The sequence below is a fragment of the Ambystoma mexicanum genome, chromosome 1p, assembly GCF_040938575.1.
Source record: "Ambystoma mexicanum isolate Mex_15411 chromosome 1p, UKY_AmexF1_1, whole genome shotgun sequence".
Taxonomy (NCBI): Eukaryota; Metazoa; Chordata; class Amphibia; order Caudata; family Ambystomatidae; genus Ambystoma; species Ambystoma mexicanum.
In genome coordinates this window covers 368094033-368115297 of record NC_090921.1, presented here as the reverse complement: position 1 = coordinate 368115297, position 21265 = coordinate 368094033, and the positions used below count along the sequence as shown (strand labels likewise).

At 45.2% G+C, this 21265-nt stretch overlaps 1 protein-coding gene across 1 annotated transcript in view; it reads left to right on the top strand.

Moving 5' to 3' along the window:
* The window catches only part of YJEFN3 (YjeF N-terminal domain containing 3), an 850334-nt gene that overhangs the window by 800284 nt on the left and 28785 nt on the right, over nucleotides 1–21265 (top strand). The window contains exons 3-4 of the mRNA XM_069649058.1: nucleotides 2249–2359; nucleotides 3499–3612. Of these exons, the coding sequence (XP_069505159.1) occupies nucleotides 2249–2359; nucleotides 3499–3612 (225 nt within the window). The remainder of the gene's footprint in view (nucleotides 1–2248; nucleotides 2360–3498; nucleotides 3613–21265) is intronic.

The following is a 21265-nucleotide window of genomic DNA, read 5'->3' as shown; positions in this document are numbered from 1 at the left end:
GACGGGGTTCCCCACCCGATAATTGTTTCTACATAATGAGCTAAAATGGTGTGTTTTGTGTCCCAATTCCTGTGATAAACTGGGTAAAAAGCTACACAGTTTACAATGGGTTTGATAGGATAACACAGTAAGTCACCACCAAGCACAAAGGCATTTCTGATTGCATTTTCATTATATCTTTGCCCAGAATATAGTAGTCTTGCAGTATAAAAAAAATGTATATGTTGGCTGAGCTGGCTGCACCAATATATGCCAGTATTCCCTCACAAGAACTTACTTATGTTTGTTTTGCCAGAAATGCCAGTAATGATATGACAGAAAAAGTGTTCCTACCAGTTGTGAAATATATGTCAGTATCCCACATAAGTACCTACTCCTGTTGGCTTTGCCCATAATGCCAGTAAAATAATTGCATTCCAGTCCAAGAAATTCTGTCCATACTGGCTGCTCAGATGTAGGCCACTGTCCCCATGTGTTCGCTTTTCCGAAATTCCCAGTAATAAATGTAATTCCACTCTAATAATACATGTCCATACTGACTGCACCAATGTAGGCCAGTATTCCCAAAGAAGAACACTCAGCAAGCTGGCTTTTCCAAGAATGTTAGTAGAAAGATTCTATGCCACGATAACAAAACATGTAGTGAACCTACTTAGAGAAACCCCTGTATAACAATGCAGCACAGGGAAATAAAGATCAACCACACTCCTACTACACTGTTAATTCTTCTACTTGATTTACCCTAGCTAACGGTGTCCTTATTAATCACAGGCTTTCCCATGGTCGTCCTGCCTGGTGCTTGTGAAATACATCAAGTTAAGAAACATGCCAATACTGGCTGCACCAATGTGGGCCAGTGGGCCCATGTACCAGGAAGCAGGGAGAGATGTCAATCAAACACCTCTCCCTAAGTACTGGCTCCTGACATAAACATGGAGCCTCAGGATCTTACCAACCCAGACACACCCACTGCAAAGAGAGGCTCAGGATGCCCCCTAGGCATTTTCCATCCTGCAGTATCCCAGCCTGTATGGCAAATGGGCCATGTAAATCTAGGGAAAGGAAACTCCCCTGGACTTACATGACTTATTGTGGATGTGCAGCTGGGGTACTGCATACAAAGGGAAACCTTGTTCCCCTAACAACTCAGCCAGACTAGAAGTACTCCTTAAGTTGCACACTACAGTGGAGGAAGTGCTCAAGTATTCACTGTGCTGGCTTTGTCTCATCCATGATGGGTGGCGGGTCAGTGTCCCCTCTTCCTTTGTGGACGAACAGCTTCTGGTCAAATCCTAAACTCTAGAGATAGAAATGACATTGCAAAGGGCGCAGCTTAGTTATTGTAGCATTGGTTCCAATCCATATTTAAGTCACGAGGATATGAAGTTCAGTTCCTAATGTGACTGGATAAATCCACCATAACAAAGGTGCACCATTTTGTATTTCTGCTCTGACAGCATCTGAACAATGACGGTTTGTTGCTAGAGTTGCGAGAATGACCTCTTCTCTTCTAGCATTTTGGATCCCCTTACTTTTGCAGGCAGAATGGCCATGCTGGCATCAGGTGGGGGTTTACACATTTTCACTGGGCGCAGTGTTGTTTTATGCCCGTTTGTAGCTTGGCAGAGTTTTTTTGCTGCGACACCAACGAGTACTGATAATAGCTGCGTATTAAAATCCAGAAGTAGGTAAACAATTATCTAGAGATACGTCTATCTTTCAGGTGCTTATTCCCAATAAAAAAAAATAATAATCTCTGTTCGCAGACTTAATCCACATTCCACGGCTAACAAGCGCTCTCTTGGAGGACTTCTCATGTCAATTACAAAAATCTTGAATAAGTGGAACAATTTCCCGCATGCATAAGGAGGACGCCCCTTGAGCAGGGAGTTCTAGAAGCTTCCTGTCCACATCGCTTCCTGATGCAGACTCTCGTTAATCAGTTCACTCCGCAGCATTCCCTTCCCTTGGGCCTGGCAGGCCCACATACAGGAAGTCAAATAAAGAAAAACCTAATCAGTGAGGGAGATGACAACGAAAACCAGATGCATTTCCCAATATACAGGTGCCAATTATGATTTCCCCAGAGGTGTGCAATAGACAAACTATATTGCCTGCACTCCCCTCAGCACAAGACCAGGAGCAGAGGGTGAGGGTGGATATGGGCTGCGAGTGTTGGAGGTGGGAGATGCTGTCTGCCGAGGTCATGCTTTGCTCATCACCCTCCCCTCTTCTGTTTTGCCCCCAGGTATTCCCGCTCAGTTCTTTGCCAAAGAAGCAGCCGACGATACTGGTGATCTGTGGGCCGGAGCAGAATGGGGCAATCGGGCTGGTGTGTGCGCGACACTTGCGGATTTATGTGAGTTGGCCATTGCCACAGCTGTGCATCTCCCCAAGTTCTTCTATGCCACTTGCTGGTCCACTGCATGGAATGTTCATGAGTTACCGCACATTATGTAGGCCTGTCGCAAGCGTTCTGCCTCTTGAGTGTGTGGTGGTGAATGAAAGCCTAGTGCATTACATCTTATCAAACAAAGGTGAAAGCCAGGCACACTACTGGGACATCAATAGGTAGCCGCATGGGTGCGGGAGGGGAGAGCGGTTGGTAGTGGCTCGGTGGTATGACGTGGTAAGGGAAGAGACTTCGAAACGTTTGGAAACTGGGTACTCAAAAGATTCCTCAGCCCTTTAGGCCTAAACAAATGCTTTTGCTGTCCGTCCCAGTGGACTTACACAAGAGGAGCCCCCCCCCCCTCCCTCCTGCACCACACTCCCCTGCAAAGTCTGCTAGAGGGAAACCGAAATTCTTGCCAGCAATACGCATACAAAGAATTGAGCCAATCCGGGCACTCCCGACTCGTGGGGTTCCCTGACATCTCTTCTCAAGAGCTACCCACTACAACACTGTTCCTTGGTTATCCAGGTGAGAGGAGAGCTTATATTCAGTGGGGATTGGAAGAATCCGACAAGAACGGATGTATGAATCAATGAGCAGAATAATGAATTGGGCCTGTAGGGAAGGCGTGGATAACGCAGGAAGTGAGCAGGTGAATGATGGAAGCGATCAGTGACAGGCTGAAGGAGCAAGTGCGCGAGTGGCGTGGAGTGCCTCGTCTGTGAATCATTTGAGAGCCCCAATGAGTGGGTTTGTGAATCAAATCTGGGTAGAGGTGGGATGGGTGCTGGAGGTGAGTGAGGGGTGCAAGTTACGATTCGTGCCTAAAATGTTCTCTTTGCTAGCTTTATGGAAAACAATCCTTATTGCCATAGGGAGTGGCTGAAATGAGTGGCCAAGATTGAATGCAGGCCCTCAAGGCATCACTCGACCATAGGTGCACCCGCAACACTGTGCAATTGTAAGGTCGGATCATGAACACACATGCCATGATGGCAGAGCAATGATTAAGGGCAAAACAGCCTAGTTGGCTCTTATGCTATGATCGATAATTATTTTTCTTTAAAATAATTGTTTTACGTGTTTGTGTTCTACTCTCACAGAACTATGAGCCCACCATCTTCTACCCAAAGCGATCCCAGAATTCCCTGTACCAGGACTTCACCACCCAGTGTGAGAAGATGGACATACCCTTTCTCTCCTACCTCCCCACAGAGGTAAGTGCTTGCTCTCCTTGGGAAGAGGGTGGGATTGACTGAAAGGGATCAGATTGAGTGCACCCTGGCTCGGGGCCTTTCACAGCAGTGGGCAGGCCTCACACTGCTCACTAATGTGCCTCACACCTGCATAGTGACAAAGTGCAAGAAAGTCCAGATCCCATGCCAATGCAGTCCTTAACCTCTCTGCTTCGGGTGCTAATTGGGGGTGAGGCCCTCAGGAGATGGTCCTGTCTCCTCCCAGTGCGGGCTGCTTAGTGTCTGATTGTGAGTGTTAATTCATTGCAAACCTTTGAATACTGCGTCATTAGGACAACAGAAATCATAGCTATTCGCTCAGGGTGACAAGGGTTTCCAATCATCGGGATGCCTTGGGTTGCTGTCCCAAATAATCTGCCCTGTCCTGCTGCAAGTCTGCTGGAATTCCATATGCACCGGAGATCCGAACCACTACCTAGCCGGACCTAAACCAAACACAATATTTAGCCTAGTCACCTGTCACCTCTCGACCACCTATACCTGGATGGATGGCGTGCGAATTCAGCCCCAGCATGCGGGTAGTCGTTTTGCGAATCAGGGTCAGGGGGCAAAGTGTACATACTTGTTTAGTTTCCCCCTTCCTCCCCACGGTCCCCACAGTGGTCTGCAATTGAAAGTGAACCCTTTGCTTTTTTGGAACTTTGATTATAAAGTTGTTGGTTGTTTTTTGCTTTGCGTTCCTGTTGGTTGAAAATAAGTCTTGTTTCCGAAGAACTACTGAGCTTCCTGAACACTTACCGTACCTGTGATCTTGGTACAATTGTCCTTTAGGTTTTGTACCACTGGGATAAAGGAAGCACTTAGTATGCATTGTGGTGATACCTTAAATTATAAGGTACATGGTTTTTGCATCAACTAACCTGTTGTCTCCATTTACTGTAGACTTTATCGTCTGTGTTTATTAAGTGTAACTTGGATACAAAAGTACTTGAAACAGTGAAGTGCCATGTAATCCCATGCTTTGGGTTACCTGCAGTGTACATTTTGTATATTAGTGATTTTTATGATGTGTAGTACTGTTGAGTCGGAGGTGCATGGGTTTTCTTTTATTGAATAGAAATTTGTATTCATCTGAGTGGAGCTCCAATTCTTTCCTGTATAGCTTGGACACCTGCGCTCCTATCTCCCTCTAAATATTATATCACAATTGATTTAACACAGATAATCAAAATTAACAAATAGATTCATGACATTTTGGTTGTTCAAATGTAATGTTCATCAACAGCCAACACGTGTTTCGACCCTTTTGAGGTCTTCCTCAGGGCAATTGCGTTCTCTCTGTCCACTATGCAAAACGCCTTCACAATATTGTTTTCAGTTAAATCACTCCCTCTATCCTGGATATCTGTCTTTCTTAAACAATCCAGTGTTCAAATTTTTAGCTGTTAGGATCTGGGTGTCAAATACCCTGAATTTCCGCAATGTTCATTTCCACTTTATATACTATGAAAATTACTTCATAGAACCCTGTTGGTTTTCGAAGTAATTTTCACAGTATATAAAATGGAAATGAACATTGTGGGAATTCAGGGTATTTGACCCCCAGACGTTAGTCTTCTGGGAAGAATATTTTATTTATTTACGCATTTGTAGTGGGCCGAAAGACCGCAGGCATCAGGGTGCAGTAACATAGAACCAGGGACAAAGACGGACACAGACATAAAGGTCCTGCCTCGCTATCGTAAAAGCAAATTACTTGAACAGGTGTGTTTTAAGGAGTTTCCTGAAAATTCTATAGTTTTGTTCTAAGCAAACGGCCAGTGGAAGCTTGTTCCACTGCTGTGCAGCCCACACAGGAAACGATTTCCCGGCACCAGTCGCTAGATTGGCCAGCGGCACCTATAGCCTGCCATGCGCTTCGGACCTCAGAGACCTGTTGGGTGTGTATCATTTGAACGTATTCCTGAGGTACACAGGTGCCACGCCATGTAGGCATTGATGCACTAGTGTCATAGCTTTAAAGACGGTCCGATCCTCAATCCTCAATGCTCTCCTTCCTTCGGTCACATGGTCTCTTCTGTTGATCCCTTTGACCACACATACCGCATTATTCTTCATTATATAGTATCTTTCAATGCTTTTCTGAGTGGCGCACAACATCAACGCGCTGCCGTAGGTCAAGCGCGAAAGAATAATGGCCTGGGCAATGGTTGCTGAATTCTTCTCGATTAGGAGGTGGTGGATGGCTCTCAGCAAACGCAAGTAATAAGTATTTTCTTTATGGAGGTAGTTCACCTGAGCTTCTATGCCAAAGGATGCCTCCATCATCATCCCTAGAGTTTTGACCTGAGCAACTACCTTAATAGCCGAGTCTTTGATAGAAAATGACTCGTATTCTACTCCTAACTTGGCTCTTGCTTGACGTGAACTAAATATCATCAGCTCAGTTTTTTTGCTGTTCAAGCACATCCAATGTCCCACCATCCACTTGTCAATTATATCGTAAATTTCTCTGAGCTTGTTCATGTCTGTTTGATAGACCCCTTCTAGCTCAAACACCAACTGTGTATCGTTGACGTAATTGGTGAAATATACACCAACGGTTTCCAGTAGTTCACATAGACATTTCATAAAAAAGTTGAAGAGTAGTGGGGATAGGCTAGCTCCCTGAGGTACTCCTGCCCTTATGTGGGCAGTCTTGGAGTACTTCTCCCCCAATGGACTCTTGCTGCTCGGTCTGCCACAAATTATGTCAACTAAGCCAGCGCCACCTTGGAACATCCTGCCGTTTTCTCCAGGACCTTCTGCAGCAGCTGATGATCAACCAGATCAAATGCCGCACTTAAATCTAGAAGCATGAACATCCCTGCCTTATCGATAGCATACCAGTGTGCAAGTCAAGCATTGCGGTCTCCATGTTGTGAGCTGCATGGAAGCCCGGCTGCTGCTCGTGCAGAATGTTATTCACTTCAACATGTGGTTGAAGTTGATTCGTGGCTATTCTGTCCATAATTTTCAAGATGAAATTGGTGTTAGTTATAGGACGCTGGTTACCAGGGTCCTTAGGATGCAGATCCGGTTTCTTGACCAGGAGAGAGATAGTGACATTCTTTATGCTCTGAGAAACAATATAATCTTGGAAAGAGGCGTTGATTATTTTTGTCAAAATTAGGGAAAATAGTTCTTTGTTATGCAGGATTATTTTACAGGGAATTATATTTTCTGCACAGGAAGAGGGTTTCATTTTTGCCATCACATTAATCGTCTCATCTTCTGAGATGGGTTTGAAATTGAAACTGGCTGGTTCTTTCTGCCACCATTCTCCCACTGTGGGCAGATCTTCACCTGTGGGCAGATCTTCACCTGTGGGCAGACTAGTCTCTGTAGAGGCCTCTCTTGGCAGAATGATAGATTCTGTGGCTTTCTGTATTTTATCAAGGAACACCCCTTTGCACCAATTCACAGTCCTCCTCAGATGGAATATGTGAAGGAGACAATACATTTGGTTTTTCTACCAGGATTAAAATGTCAAAAAGTGTACTTGTTGAATCAGGTGCGGCTTCTATCAATTAATTGTAGTTGTTGGATTTGGCCTCACGAATGCCTATTCTATATTTAGTATTTATGCGATTCCAACAATCGTTATTGACTGTTGAAGGACTTTTTTGCCAGACCCTTCCCAGTCTTCTTTTCTCAAATTTTAGCTCATAGACCTTACTGTGGAATCAGCTATGGTGGTGATTATCCTTCCTCACCATTTTTGGTTTAAGTGGTGCATATTGATCCACCATTTCTCGTATTTGGTTGGTCTATGTCAACATCATTTTTTCACACTTATTTTAATAATTTGTCACCTATTTGAAAGCTTTCTGAAATCTTTGTAAGGCATGGTTCCAGCTGATCTGGCCCTATGCCTTTAAAGTTCCTACTCTGCACCCTGATGTGGGCACTGTGAGTTGGTTTTTATGGCTCACGCAGATGTACTTCAAAATTGACTGTAAAGTGATCCCACCAAATACATGGCTGAGTTACTAGGTTTTGGATATGAAAATTTTGCTTAACAATCCAGTTCAGCTGATTAGCTTTTGCCGTTGGGGGTTCACTGTTTTGGACAGTGAAGTCGATATTTTTCATGTTTTCTCAAGCAGAATTGCCTCCTTGTCCAGAGGATTACCCTGCCACCTATTGAAGTCCCCCACTAGTAACGTGGAAGCATTGATTGATTTCAGATTATTCAGCTGTTGTGTAATTTCGCTGCTAAAGTCTGATACCAAATGGGGAAGCCTATATATTACAATAAAGTTGATGCATTCTTTCGAATTGGGAGTGCATTTAAGTTGGAGGGATTCACACCCAGTACATGCCAATGATGCCTTAAACATGCTAATTGACTCTCTTGCTATTAAAGCAACTCCGCCTCCTATCCCACTATTTCTGTTCTGGTGATATATTATGTATCCTTCTGGGACGGCTTTTTCACAAACCGGACCCAATGGGTCTTTAAGCCATGTCTCAGTTAGCAGTAGCATATCCATATCTTCTTCCATATCTTCTTCCATAATAAAGTCATGAATATTAGCCGCGTGCTTACTAAGGGAGCGCGTGTTCAAAAGGCATTACTTTAACACCTTTGAATCCTGCCGCTTAGTCAGACCATCTACTGCGGTATTCTTATTTGCCCTGGACCCAACGTGCTTTTCTACTGCATGGGTGGGTGTAATGGTCCCCCTATTATTTCCAACTATTTGGTCAATAAAATTAGAAAAGGTATAGTAAGAAGAAGGCAAGCGATGCATGTGTTTGCAGCTGCAGGGAGAGAGTTAGGCAGGGATATCGGTTCCTCTAGTATATAGGCACAATCTACTAGAGAGAGGTGACTTATGATTGGCCATAGCACCCGCGAGAGAAATGCCAGCCAATTGACTGGCTAGGAATAAAGTTGTTATTAGCTGGGAATGCATGTCAGCTGCCAGTGCCCCCCCCCCCGCATTCCTCTCATGACTTTAACCACTTACCAATGCTGTCACCCCTATGGATCCACTGCCCACTGCACCACTTCCCCCTGACTCCACCCAACACCTACCTCCACCTTCTGCGACGTCAAGTCACGTACCCTGCCACCATCTCATCTTAACTGTGTTAAAACAGGGAGGGGCACCAGGAAGCTCCATTTGCCATTTTCTATATTTTTTCTTTCAATAATAATAATAATAATAATAATAATCATTGTTTATATATTGCGTTTGCCAAAGCGATGAGTACACAGAACATTTTTATATAGAATTATTATTAAACGACTGAAGTTGGTACTCATTTATCATCCCCTTCCTTGCCGGAAATTGAACCTGTGATCTGCAGATCACACACATCACAGAAGCAAGCACTCAACCCTCGGAGCTATCTTACCATCTTTTGCCCACCAGGAAATAGCTCTTGTGCTTCACACTACCTGTTCCTTTTGCCCAAGAAGCACTTCAGTAAGTTGTACCTGGATGGCTAATGGTAATAATACCACATTGTGGGAGCTGATGAAAGTGGGGCACTATGGGGTAAAGTGATTTTCCCAGGTTCACATGGTACATAGTCAGAGGTTGGGATTGGTGCACTGTTGGGCAGTTTTCAGTGGTTTGCCAGTGGACTGACGAGACTTCTTCCTGTCCCATCTGTTTGCAGCAGTGCACAGGGCCTTCTACAAGGTGTTGCTTCTGGCACAAGGCTAGGGCTCTGCTCGGGGAAGCTGCCTCATGAAACAGCACGTTCATAGCCGCATGCCAATAACCCTGACAGACACAAACATGGGAAGTCCTTAATTAAGTTATTTTATTTTTGGAGTTTTTTTGGCACCTTCGACCCAGAGGGTAGCCTAGCGCGGGAAAAGAGAAGGTTAGCCCAACATGGTGGGCTTAGCATGGAAGGGTCTTTACTTTCCAAAAGAGAACATCAGTGCTTAATTTGAAAAGAAATAAGTGTCAGGGCCCAAATATTTTCTAGCACACCTGTGATACTGGGGGTGGGCAGTTCCCCACTGCTGCCAGACCCATAGCGGCTCCCCACAGTATTGACATACGTGGGGTTACACTACAGCTCGTACCTGCTCATTGCGGTGATGGATGCACTGACTATCACCACTTCACAATCAGACTGAGCCTGAGACAATAAGTGCTGGGGCTCAAAAATAAGTACCAGGGCTGATCCCCGGCAACCCCCTCACCCGCAAATTAAGCACTGACGAGTTATCTGCTTTATAAAGGGTTATAGATACGTTAGTAAAATTCACAATGATAAGAGGAGCGAGCGCAACAGATAAACTGCCCTTGTGAAGGGCAGTCCAGCAAACTGTGTGGCGTTGTGGTGCAGCCTTGCTGTTTTGAAATTCAAGGAGGGGACATAGCAGTCACACGATTTCAGAAATGTTTCAGCTGACAATGAGCTGCTGCATTAGAAAGATAATGGCACAGCCTGCTCCAGGGTTACCTGCCTGCAGGCTCATTTACGCCGTTTCCAGTTTGCTCACTTGTAGGTGGAGGACCTTCTAAAGTAGGGACTAGCAAGGGGGAACATCAGCTGTCTATTGATCAACATATTGATCATGGGGGCCCAGTGCATGGCCAAAGGGAGCAATTGTCAATATGCTCTTCAGCAATAAGGTTAGGAACTTCACTTGGCCCCCTTAAAGATCGTTATGTCTTGAATAAGACACTGGTCGGTACTGAGGTTGCTGCAGATGACGTAACCTGTAGTTTTAAGGTATTCACAATCACTGCACTTCTGGCGATGCAGTGATGTTGGCCAGTATCGGGGGATACACAGCTGATGTTAATGTCTTTAAAAGGTGAGGGATGCCCTTTGATGACTTTTGAGGCATAAAGGTGTTAAGGTAGCTTAGAAGAAGGTTTGGTGTTTGTTACTGAGATGCCAGTGCACACGTGTGAATCCTGTGGGGGCAGACTAAGCCCTTTCCATTTCCTGAAGAAGTCATACTTGTTTTTGGAAAATTGTGCATGTAAAGAATTCTAAAATTTGTCAAGATGGTTGTTGGTGGAATGCAAGTTGGATTTATTAAAGAGTGCAAGTTTAGGTTATTAAATGTCAAGTTGCAATAAAGCAGTTTATGTTGTTTTTAAAATAGAACAGGAGATGTAATCTACTCTTCTGTCTAAATTGTAAAGCTTGACCAAGAAAAACCAGGGCTCAAATCCTGGCATCCCACTTGACACGTAGTGTGATCCTGCGTGAATCACTTTCAATGCCCCCGATTTTCCTTAGGTATCAAAACTAAAATTGGTAATTTATCACTAATATCACTAATACATATTTATGACTAATACAACAGCACAGCCACTTCATGGGGCACCGTTCCCCCTGGAGTGGTGGCTCAGTGACAGCCGCCGGCTCGGCGGTTGCCCCGGCTCCTAAACTTTGCATGCTGCAGCAGCATGTGAATGATGCATGCATCATAATTTATGATGCACACATCATGCATGCAAATCAATCATCAAAGCAACATGTGTAACTCTTTATATGTAGATCTCGCAAATACGATACAGGATCAATATCCACCATCCATGGTTTGCTATAATAACAAAATGAAAGGTTTATTAGACAAGATTGACACAAATTGCGATGATCTATCTACACGACCTGCGTACGTTAAAAACAAACTTCATGAGTATGGTTGGAGTATTACAATAGAATCAATAGGAGCCTACAAAAGTTATGAGAAATATTCTGGTTTCTTGTCAAAAAGGACTCCAAGAATGTCATACGTGCAGCTATTTCCTTGCCAAATGGCACGCAATCTAAGATTCAGATTAGATCAGTTCCACACTCTTGAGAGGACTAAACATTGGAATGTTAATAGCAATGACTGCAATAGTGATATGTGTCGCTTCTGCTCCGTTGGTCAGCACATTGAAACACTGAAACATCTTGTAGTGTATTGTGCCTATTATGAAACAAGCAGAACGTCTATACTCGGCTCCCATTATCTAGGCAATAACATTGATTCTAGGGAAATGTTTTGGAGCAGACTCATGTGGGGCAATAGTCGGTCCTTAATTCTTGGTCTAACCCGATTTCTGAAAAAAAAGAACTCTGATTTGAGCCCAAAAAATTCCCATTCTGATATACTGTTTGAAGGAAGTTAGTGTCTAACTTTCACCTAAAGCATTTAGAAGACATTGACACTTGTGATAATGAGAGTGAAGAGATCTTGACCTCGGTGATAATGATGCTTATCTTGCTTGATGATCACAGTTCTACTTGATATTTATGACTGTCTGTACCTGTTTTAGCATATTTGAATAGTTTTGAGTTTAGAAATTGCAGCTTATTTTTTTAACTACTTGCTATTATATTTTCAGATGTGCCTTATCATTTGTTTGTTTTAAAAGATGCTTCCAGTTTTACATCTCTAGCTTGGATTATGTGCATTTTATGTTTATATTATACATTGTTTATATGACTGTTTTATGAAATATTATGAAAACACATAGGTATGTATGTATTCACACTTCGTTTGTAAAGTTTTGTTTTACAAACTAAAAACACAATAAAAAAAATAAAAACCTGCAACATGGAATTCAATGCCACAGTCCTTCGATGGTTTGACTGCTGCCTCACCAACAAACACCTGCTCGTCCAGACAGGCACCTGCAGATCCCGACAATGTCCAGTATACTGCTGAGACCCAAAAGGTTACATCCTTTCCTGTGCCCACTTCAATCACTCCATGGAGCCACTAGCGGCACAATTGGGCAAACTAAGAATCAAAATCCATCTGCATGTTGATGAGACAAGGCTACACCTGAAGATCAATGGCAGCCATGCTTTAATGGTGCAGAGTCAGTGTTTCGATTGATGAATGTCATTGAGGAAAAGTGCCCACCTAAAACTGAACCCTACCAAAATACACTTCATCCTCGATGAGGGTGCCACCACATGCTCCCAAGTTAAAAACCGGCTGACAATGATGGATTTCAACAGCCCCCCCCCCCAACTAACACCTAGAGAAAAGTCCCTTGGCTTTATTATCAATTGCGACTTCTCCGTCAAACCTCACATTGTCAAGAAGACACAAACAACATAGTAGCAGCTCCTGTAGTGAATCACACCCTTCATCGCATCCTGCGGTCTGTCGTGCTAGTTCTTTCCCGCCTGTATGATGTGAACACACTCCCTGCAGGATTCCCAACAACTATTCTGGCCCCCAAATGCTGTCTAGGATGCCACAGCACACCTCATTGTAAGACTAAAGAAACTCAACCACACTCCCCACACCCCCACTCAAGGAACTGCAGAGATTATTCCTCCAAGCTCTCATCAGTTCAAGACAGTGGGCCTGATTTATAAAGGATTGTACATTGGCAAAATCCCATTACAAAATGCTTTGTAATTCAGGCCAAGACTGGGGAGGAAGAATAGCTCAGGGGCAATACGTTTGTCTTGGAAGCAAGACAATGCAGCGCAAAACACAGGTTCGAATCCCAATCTCACACTTAGAAACCACTCCTGGTATTAAGTGTGTTATAAATGAACAATTATAAAAGACTCTGTGATACTTATCTAAAAATATCACCGTCTCAGAATGTCAATGCAACACCAAGAGTAAACATATTTCCAGAATAGAATGCAAAATACACTATAATAATACCATAAAACAAGCATTTTTCTACTATGCTCCCATGCTCTGGAGCAACCTTCCTGCTAACAGGTTGGCTCCATTCCTCTTGTGATTCAGGAGGGATTTGACAAACAAATGATGACCGTAGACTGACAAGACAATCCCCCCACCATGTTCCACTCCCTTTATTGTACAAAGTGCTGTTGCTTTCCCACTAGTTGTACACTATATAAGCTCAGGGACCGTATTTCTCCAGCCCTAAAATCTCTCCACTGGCTCCCGGTGACCGCGCAGATCTAATTCAACACCCTCTGCATCACTCACAAGGCTTTCTGGGGCCTGGGACAACGCTATCTCCAACTTTCTTTCCCTAAATACCTTCCTATTAAGAGTCCTTCACTCCCCTAACTATAACTCTCTGCTTGTCAAACGCTTCTCCAAGCAGAGAGTGAGGGGGCAGTCTCTCTCTTCTGCTGGTGAATCTCTTTGGAACATCCTCCCTGCCCCTCTCAGACTTGAGCCAGACCTCCTTAAGTTCAAGAAACCTCTCCAAACTCTGCTTTTCTCTACCTCTTCTCTTCCCTATTAATCACCCCACTGCCGCTGAGACCGGTGGCCTGGACCTTTAAAAATCTCACAGGTGCCAGGCCCCTGCCCAGGGGTTACCAACACCCTCCCCTGCCACAGTACTGCCCTTGAGGGCCCCCAACCGTGCAGCTGTGCATCACACCGTGGGAGCCCGCCCTAGCACTTAGACAGCGGTTCTTTCCCTGGCACACTCAGCACTTCCCTCTTGGGCTCTCACTAGCACTTGCCCATACCTTCCTCCCTCACCCTCAACAACTCCCCTGCCCTTCTTCTCACAGCACCTGCACGCCCGAATGCCTAGGCCTAGATGGACCATGATTGTATTTTTTCTGTCTTTTGCTATTTTACCATTATGTATTTTCACCCCCCTTGTTCCTTCCTCATTGTGCCTTGTGGTGCCTTGAAACACTATTTTGTTGTACAGGCGCCGAATAAAGGCTCAATAAATAAATAAATAAACAAATAAATAAATAAACCTACTTACATCTCCAGAAACAGGAATGGGAGAGTAAAATAGGCCAACTGAAAGTATCCTGTGAAACAAATTTTTGACCGACTTGCAGAACTTCATGCCTGTCTGCCAGCATTAAAGCAACTAGTAGCTAGAAGAGCATACACACTCTCAAGGGTAAATCTACTGGAATCCTATAAACCAAGAAGAGGGGGGGTCCCAAGATACCAAAGAGTGCAACAGCAATGGCAAGGAAACCGAGAATGTGTCCTGCTGCAGGTCCCGTGGTATGAGTTTCAATAGAGCAGGATCCTTGAAAACAGCTTGAACCATCTGGGAATAACTGCCACGGTCGAATATTTTTTTTCTCCATTTTATTAACAGTTTGCATACATACATACAGTAAGTGGAGCAAGAATTGTGAAAGAGTGGAAGCGGGAGGAAGCACAGGGTGGACGAGGTGCCACTTGGGTGGTGGAAGAGGCAAAGTGAAGGCTGCAAGAGGATTTGTAGGGGTTGATAGAAGCAGATAGAAATGGTGGTGCCTTACCGTGGATGGATTTATGCACTAGCAGGAGAAATTACAATTTTCTCTGCTTGGCAAGTAAGTAGGGGTGAAGGCAAGGGTGTTCAAAGAGAGTCATGGTAGTAAAGTTGACAAACTTGTCAAGGGAACAGAATGCATAGTTTGGGAAACCAAAGAGGAAACTGGCACAGTAGTCCAATTTAGAGAAGACAAGAGTGGTTAAGAGATGTTTTGCTGTTTTGAAGAGAAGGAGGTGCCTGATTATCCTGATATTTAGGAGGTTGAGGCGAGCAACTGAGTTTCAGAGATGAAGGGAGAGAATGTGTGTGAAGGGTCTTAGATGACAACAAGGTTTCTAGCTGAAGAGGACTAGGGAAGACTGTCAGGTGGGAACAAGATAGGCAGGTGAGATGAGAGGGAGGACTTGGAAGGTAAGAAAAGCACCTCTGTTTCAGAGACGTTCAACATAGGAGAGTCTTAGGCCATCCAGTATTTAATAGTAGAGAGACAGTCAGAGATTTTGGAGATGGTTCAACAGAGAGTTCAGGAAAGCGAACAAAATGTGGATGTCATCTCCAGAGAGTTGGTATGTGTCCCGAGAGCAGAAGTGTAGAGTGTGAACAGGAGGGAACTCAAGACACCCAGCAGTAAGAGGAGTGAGGAGTGAGTACAGGGAATCCAAAGCAGAGAGAGAGTACTGAGGAGATCAGAGTGCACAACGCTATCAAAGGCAGCAGATATGCTGAGAAAGATTAGGATAGAGGGTAGGGTGGAATGTTTAGCAGAGGAAATAGAGATGGAGATATCCATGAGAGCAGTTTCAGTATAATGGAAATTGTGAAACCAGCTTGGAGGGGGTCATGAAGGTTGTACGTGTCAAGAACATTAGTAAGGTGTTAAAATACAATTATTTCCAACACCTTAGAATCGTTTAATAATTGTTTTCTTTTATACAGCGCATGCACCCCCTCAGTTATCAGGGCACGGGAGAGTTACATGTAGACCAGGGGCATTAAAATACATAGTAGAAAAAATAGAGGTTACATTCTTCAGGTATTGCACCATACATAATAGTTACATTAAGCAGGTACTCTTCTTCGTAACAAGAGAATACTTGATTGATATTTGGGGTTCATGCTGAGCAGGTTAGTTAAACAGCCATGTTTTAAGGGTTTATGGAAGGCACAATGGGATTCCTCCACCCTTAATGCCAGTGGGAGGGAATTCCATTGCCTAGCAGCCATGACTTGGAAACGTAACCCGCCTGCTTTGGCACATTTGAACTTAGATTGAACCAGTCTATGAATGTATGGGGTTCTGATAAGCTTGGTCGAGTGAGTCTTCGCATCAGGTAGGTTGGGCAGATTTGGAGATATGTTTATGGGTCATAGTAAGTATCTTGAAAGAGATTCTTTCAGGGATCAGGAGCCAATGTACTTCTCTACGGACAGCAGATATGTGTTCTGATCTGTTAATGTTTAGGGCCGCTAGGAGGGCATTATTTTGGATGGTCTGAAGTTTTTGAATATTGTGAGCTGAGGTACTAGTGAAAAGCACATTACAATAGCCAATAGGAGAGGAAGGGTCTGGCAGTGTTAAGGAGTTTGGTTGAGTAGGCTGCTGACGAGGATATATCGTTTAATTGGCGTGTTAGGGAGAGTGAAGCATATAGGTAAACTCAGAACGTTTTTACAGCTGGTGAGAATGGGATCAAAGTGCGATCAATGTTGAAGGCTGAGTACTCATGGGTCAGTTTTATTAGCACGGCGGAAGGCACAACAATGAGAAGTTCCGTCTTCGCATCATTGAGACAGAGGCTATGGGTCACAATCCAGGCTTGGATGGTGGCATAGGTAGAGCTGAGCGTGGTAGCATCATTCATGTAGGTACCTGAGAGGGGGAGGAGAATTTTGGTGTCATTGGTTTAATTAGTATACTCTATGCCAAGGAAGTCCAGGAGGTCAAAGAGAGGCTTCGTGAAAATATTATAGAGGCTCAGTGAGACACAGGATCCTTTGGGTACACCTCAGTTGATGGGGAATGGTGCAGCACAAGCATTCTCAGAAAATACTTTCATTACTCTACCTTCTAGGAAGCAGGCAATCCAGGATGCTGCTTGCGGTGAGAAGAAGGCTGAGGTGGTGAGGTGGCGGCATAGTATATTATGGTCGACTAGGTTGAAAGCTGCAGACATGTGAAGGAGAAGCAGTTGGGCAGGTTTCCACTGATCCCTGATCTGGTTTTTGGGATTGAGGAGTGTTGATTCTGTGCCATGCCCTGGGCGGAAGCCAGATTGCTGCACACCTAGGACATGGTTTTCTTCAGTATGACATTCAATTTGAACATATGTTGCTCTATCAAATATTTTTAGAGGAAGGGGACAGTAGTGATGGGTTGGTAGTTGTTGGGTAATTCCGGGTCAAGTGTTGTTGTTTTTAGGAAGGGTAGAACCCATGCTTCTTTGAGGCTACAAAGAGAAGGAGGAGTTGAGAAGGAGGAGTTGATGACGTAGAGCCCGTAGAGAAGGAGGAGTTGATGATGGTTGTAAGAAACGGTGCCAGTTGTTTGGTGCAGTCTTTGATCAGGGGCGCTGGGCAAGAATCCCCTTTGCATCTTGAAGGCTTTAGGCTTTTTAAGATGTGTAAGGTTTCATGAGTGGACATTTTGTTGAAGCAGGACAGTGGGGCTCCTGGGGTTTTGGAGGTGGAAGCATGAGTAACATTAGTACCCTGATGGGAGTGATTAAGGATAGCTTATTTGGTGAGTATTTTTTTCTGAAGCATGCCAATTTTTTCCAACATAGCATTTTTTTAGTCACGGTGGAGGCTAGGGGGTCTGGGGCCTCCAGTTCCCTAAGAATTGCGAATAGTTCTCCGGTGTCCGAATTGACATTGGCTATTCTTGAAGATTGTTCTTTTAGCCTGGATAATGGCTTTTTTGTATTGTTTGGAGAGGTTTGATAACTTTTGTTTAAGCGCAGCAGAGGGGTTTCTTCTCCAACAGGTTCCGCAAGTCCTTTTTCAGCTCTGAGGTCTATAAGGTCCTGGGTTTACCAGTAATTGATATGAGCTATGGTTTTGGCTTTTTAAGGTACTAGGGGGGCAATATTATTGACGGCACTGGCCAATGTCTTAGTGTAAAGATACACTAGGATCTGTGTATCAGGGGTGTCCAGGAGCTTTGCTTTAAGGGCATTAAGGAATGGAAAGAGACTGGGCCTTATTACAACATTGGCGGTAGCTATGCCGCTATTGGCAGCATGGCTGCCACCAAAACCGGGTCCGGGTCCAGGTTCCCTGAATGAGGAATTACCGGGCCATTCCGAGTTTGGAGGGCCAGGTAATTCCTCCTTCAAGGAACCTGGGCCCGGACCTTCCCCATTCCCATTCAAGCCTCCATAGGGCTCAATGGGAATGAGTGCAGGGAGCTAACAACGGGCCGATTGCGACCGGCCAGTTGTTAGCTCCCTGGTCCCCTTGCGGGATCCGGTAAGGACGCCTGGTAAAACTAGGAACCTCGTAAGCTGGCGGAATGGGTTTAACGGGTCCGCATCAATTTGCGGCACCCGTTAACCCATTCCGCCAATGTTGTAATGAGGCCCACTGTCTCTAGTTAGTTTATGGGAGCTGCGGGCCAAAAATAGTGGTAGTCACTTACTGGGTGGATGTGTTTCTGGGCCCAGTAGAATAGTGCAGGTGATGACATGGTGGTCCGACCATGGGCAGGGTGTATTGGCTTTGACTGAGATCTGGCAGTTGAGGTCAGCTAGCCAGTTTAGGGCGCACTCTTTACTGTGTGTAGGGTTGAGGATATGTTGGCTGAAGCCTATGCGGTTAGGGAGTTGGCTAATGATGTGGCCGGTAGGTCGCAGTGGTCATTGAGCCCTCAGTTGAGATCCCCCAAGAGAATCACTTGTGAAGAGAGCTTGATGTTATTTCCTAGGATGTGAAGTAGGTTTTCTTCAAATGTTAGGATAGGGCCGGGTGGGTGGTAGACAAGATGGGCAGTGATTGTGGTGATGGGGGCGGTGGTCAGTTTTAGTGAGATGATGTCACAATTATCAGTGAGCGAGGTGTTGAGTTGTCGAATGCATAGGTGGTCTTTGGCTAGGAGGGTAACTCCACCTCCTCTAGAGTTCAGCCTATCACTCCTGACGATAGTGTATCCTGGTGGGGAGGCAAGAGAGAGAGCCGGGCCTGATTCTGCATTCCGCCAGGTTTCCGTGATGGCGAGGGCATCAAGGTAATTTACTGTCAGGAGGTCGTGGATGTCTAGGGCATGTAGAGGCAGTGTGCGGGCGTTGACCAGGGCTAGTTTGAAGGTCGGACTAGGGCAGAGGTCTTTAAACTGTGGGGCGTGCCCAAGGGGGGCACGGCCACAACCCCAGGGTGGGGGAGAGCGCGAGAGCCCAGAATGAAATGTAAAAAAAGAGAATGTTTTTATTTTTGATTGGAGCAATTGGGTAGGGTCGGCTCACATGGTTTGACTGGAACATAAAACTGCCTCAGGCACCAATGAAAAAGTGCCTGCAGTTGCAAATAGAAATTAATTCCTGTAGTCACAGACTGTTTGAATAGTACCAAAGGGGGGGGGGTTGTTAAAATGTAAGCAAATTGTGATATTTAAAGAATATGTATTCAGCAACAATGGTCAAAACTGCTAGCTGCATATTGAAGTTATTCATCAAACTGGCCCAGATTGACCAAAAAAAGTGTCCCATTTTGACTGGCCCACACTAGCATTTTGGATTTTTGGTACGGGGATTGCCCTATTTCCCTATAGGCCAGTCCAAGCCTGGAGGCTCATCCATAATGGACAAGGGGGTGTCCACCCAGTGGCCTCCTCACCCATTATGGAGGAGCTGAGGAGCCAGCCCAGTGAAACACTGAGCACTCCCCCAGCTGCTTTTTCCAGCTGAGGGTGTGCTCCTGGGCTGGCTGAACTGTCTAAGCGAAACGTTGTTTCCCTTAGACAGTTCAGTTCAGTTCCCCAGCTGCACATGCTCACTGAGCCATGCAAGGCTGGGGGCATTTTGCTTTGCCAGCCTCGCATAGCTCATTGGAAATGCTGGCTGGGGCACTGCATGCCTGTATGTGAAAGGGGTAGCTCATGCCCCTCCTCGCACATACAGACAGAGCAGCCTGGAGCAGGATGTTTCAGCACCCACGTGTATGCCCCTGCACAAGGTACGTTTATGTTCTTTTATTTTTTATTTAAATATGTGTATAGATGCATGTATGCTTGTGCTATGAGTGAGTGTATGGTGATGGGTGCTCGTGTGAATGTTAGAGTGATTGATGTGTGTGTGTGTGTTTGTTTTGGTCCATTGAGCTGATTTTGGCGAGTGTGGGGTAGAGGGGGGAAGGAGGGCTGCACAACAAAGTCATTTTAAAAATGCCTTTGTTGCACAATCCTCCTACCCACCTGCCAAAATGAGCTCTCCTTCTTAGGCGCTGTGGAGCCCAGGGGACAGGGATGGTATTTTGTTACTGGATATCTATCATAGATCCAGTAAAAAATATCATGCCTGCCGACTTGGCCCTGCTGTGCCTTGCATACACACATAATCATGTTAAATGTGTTAGGCACTGTGGGGCCCAGGGGACAGGCATGGTATCTTTTTACTGGACATCTATAATAGATGTCCAGTAAAAAAATATCATGCCTGCCCCTGGTCCCCACAGCACCAATCGCAAACTGTTTGGCTCTGAAATGCAACATTTTAACCCATTATTTGAAAAAAATTCACAGGGAAAACCCCCAAACCCACCTTATTGGCCGAGGCTCCCTTGCACTGCACGGTCGTTATGTCATATCTAATGGAACTATTTATGACCCTACACTTAAAAAAATCACCAGCCACCACTGGCCCTGGGACTGTGCTGGGTGCAGGGTGGGGGAGCCCAGGGACTGTGGTGGGAGCAGCATGGTCGGGAGAAATGGGATAGTGGTGGGAGCAGGCTCTGCGGTGGGGTGTGGAAAGCACAGGGACTGGGCTAGGAGTGGGATGAGGGAGTCCAGAGACTGTGATGGGAGCATGTGGGGAAGCCCAGGGACTATACTGGGAGCAGGGTGTGGTGAAGGCACGCAATAGTTCATCGCCATTTGGACTTACTGTCCTTTTGGCATTTTGGGGGTGGCATGGCCCGCCCACATTTTGCTCGGGGGGGGGGCAGGCCTAAAAGGTTTGAAGACCACTGGACTAGGGGGTTTACAGGTGCCTACATCTGTGCTATGGGTGGCGGGCAAGGGTATGGGTCGGCTGACTGAGGGGGAAAAGGCCAACGTTAGGGTCATGGTGGTCAGTCACATTAGTGGACTGGTTAGTAAAAGGGGCAACTCAGGTCCCATGTGTGGCCATTATAGTTATGTTACCGAAAAGAAAGTTGCGGGTAGTAACTATACAATGGGCAGTGGCACTACTGGCATTGCTGGGCTCAACAAGATGGTCAACTTGCCCAGTGTTGGAGGCAGTTGCATTGGCAAG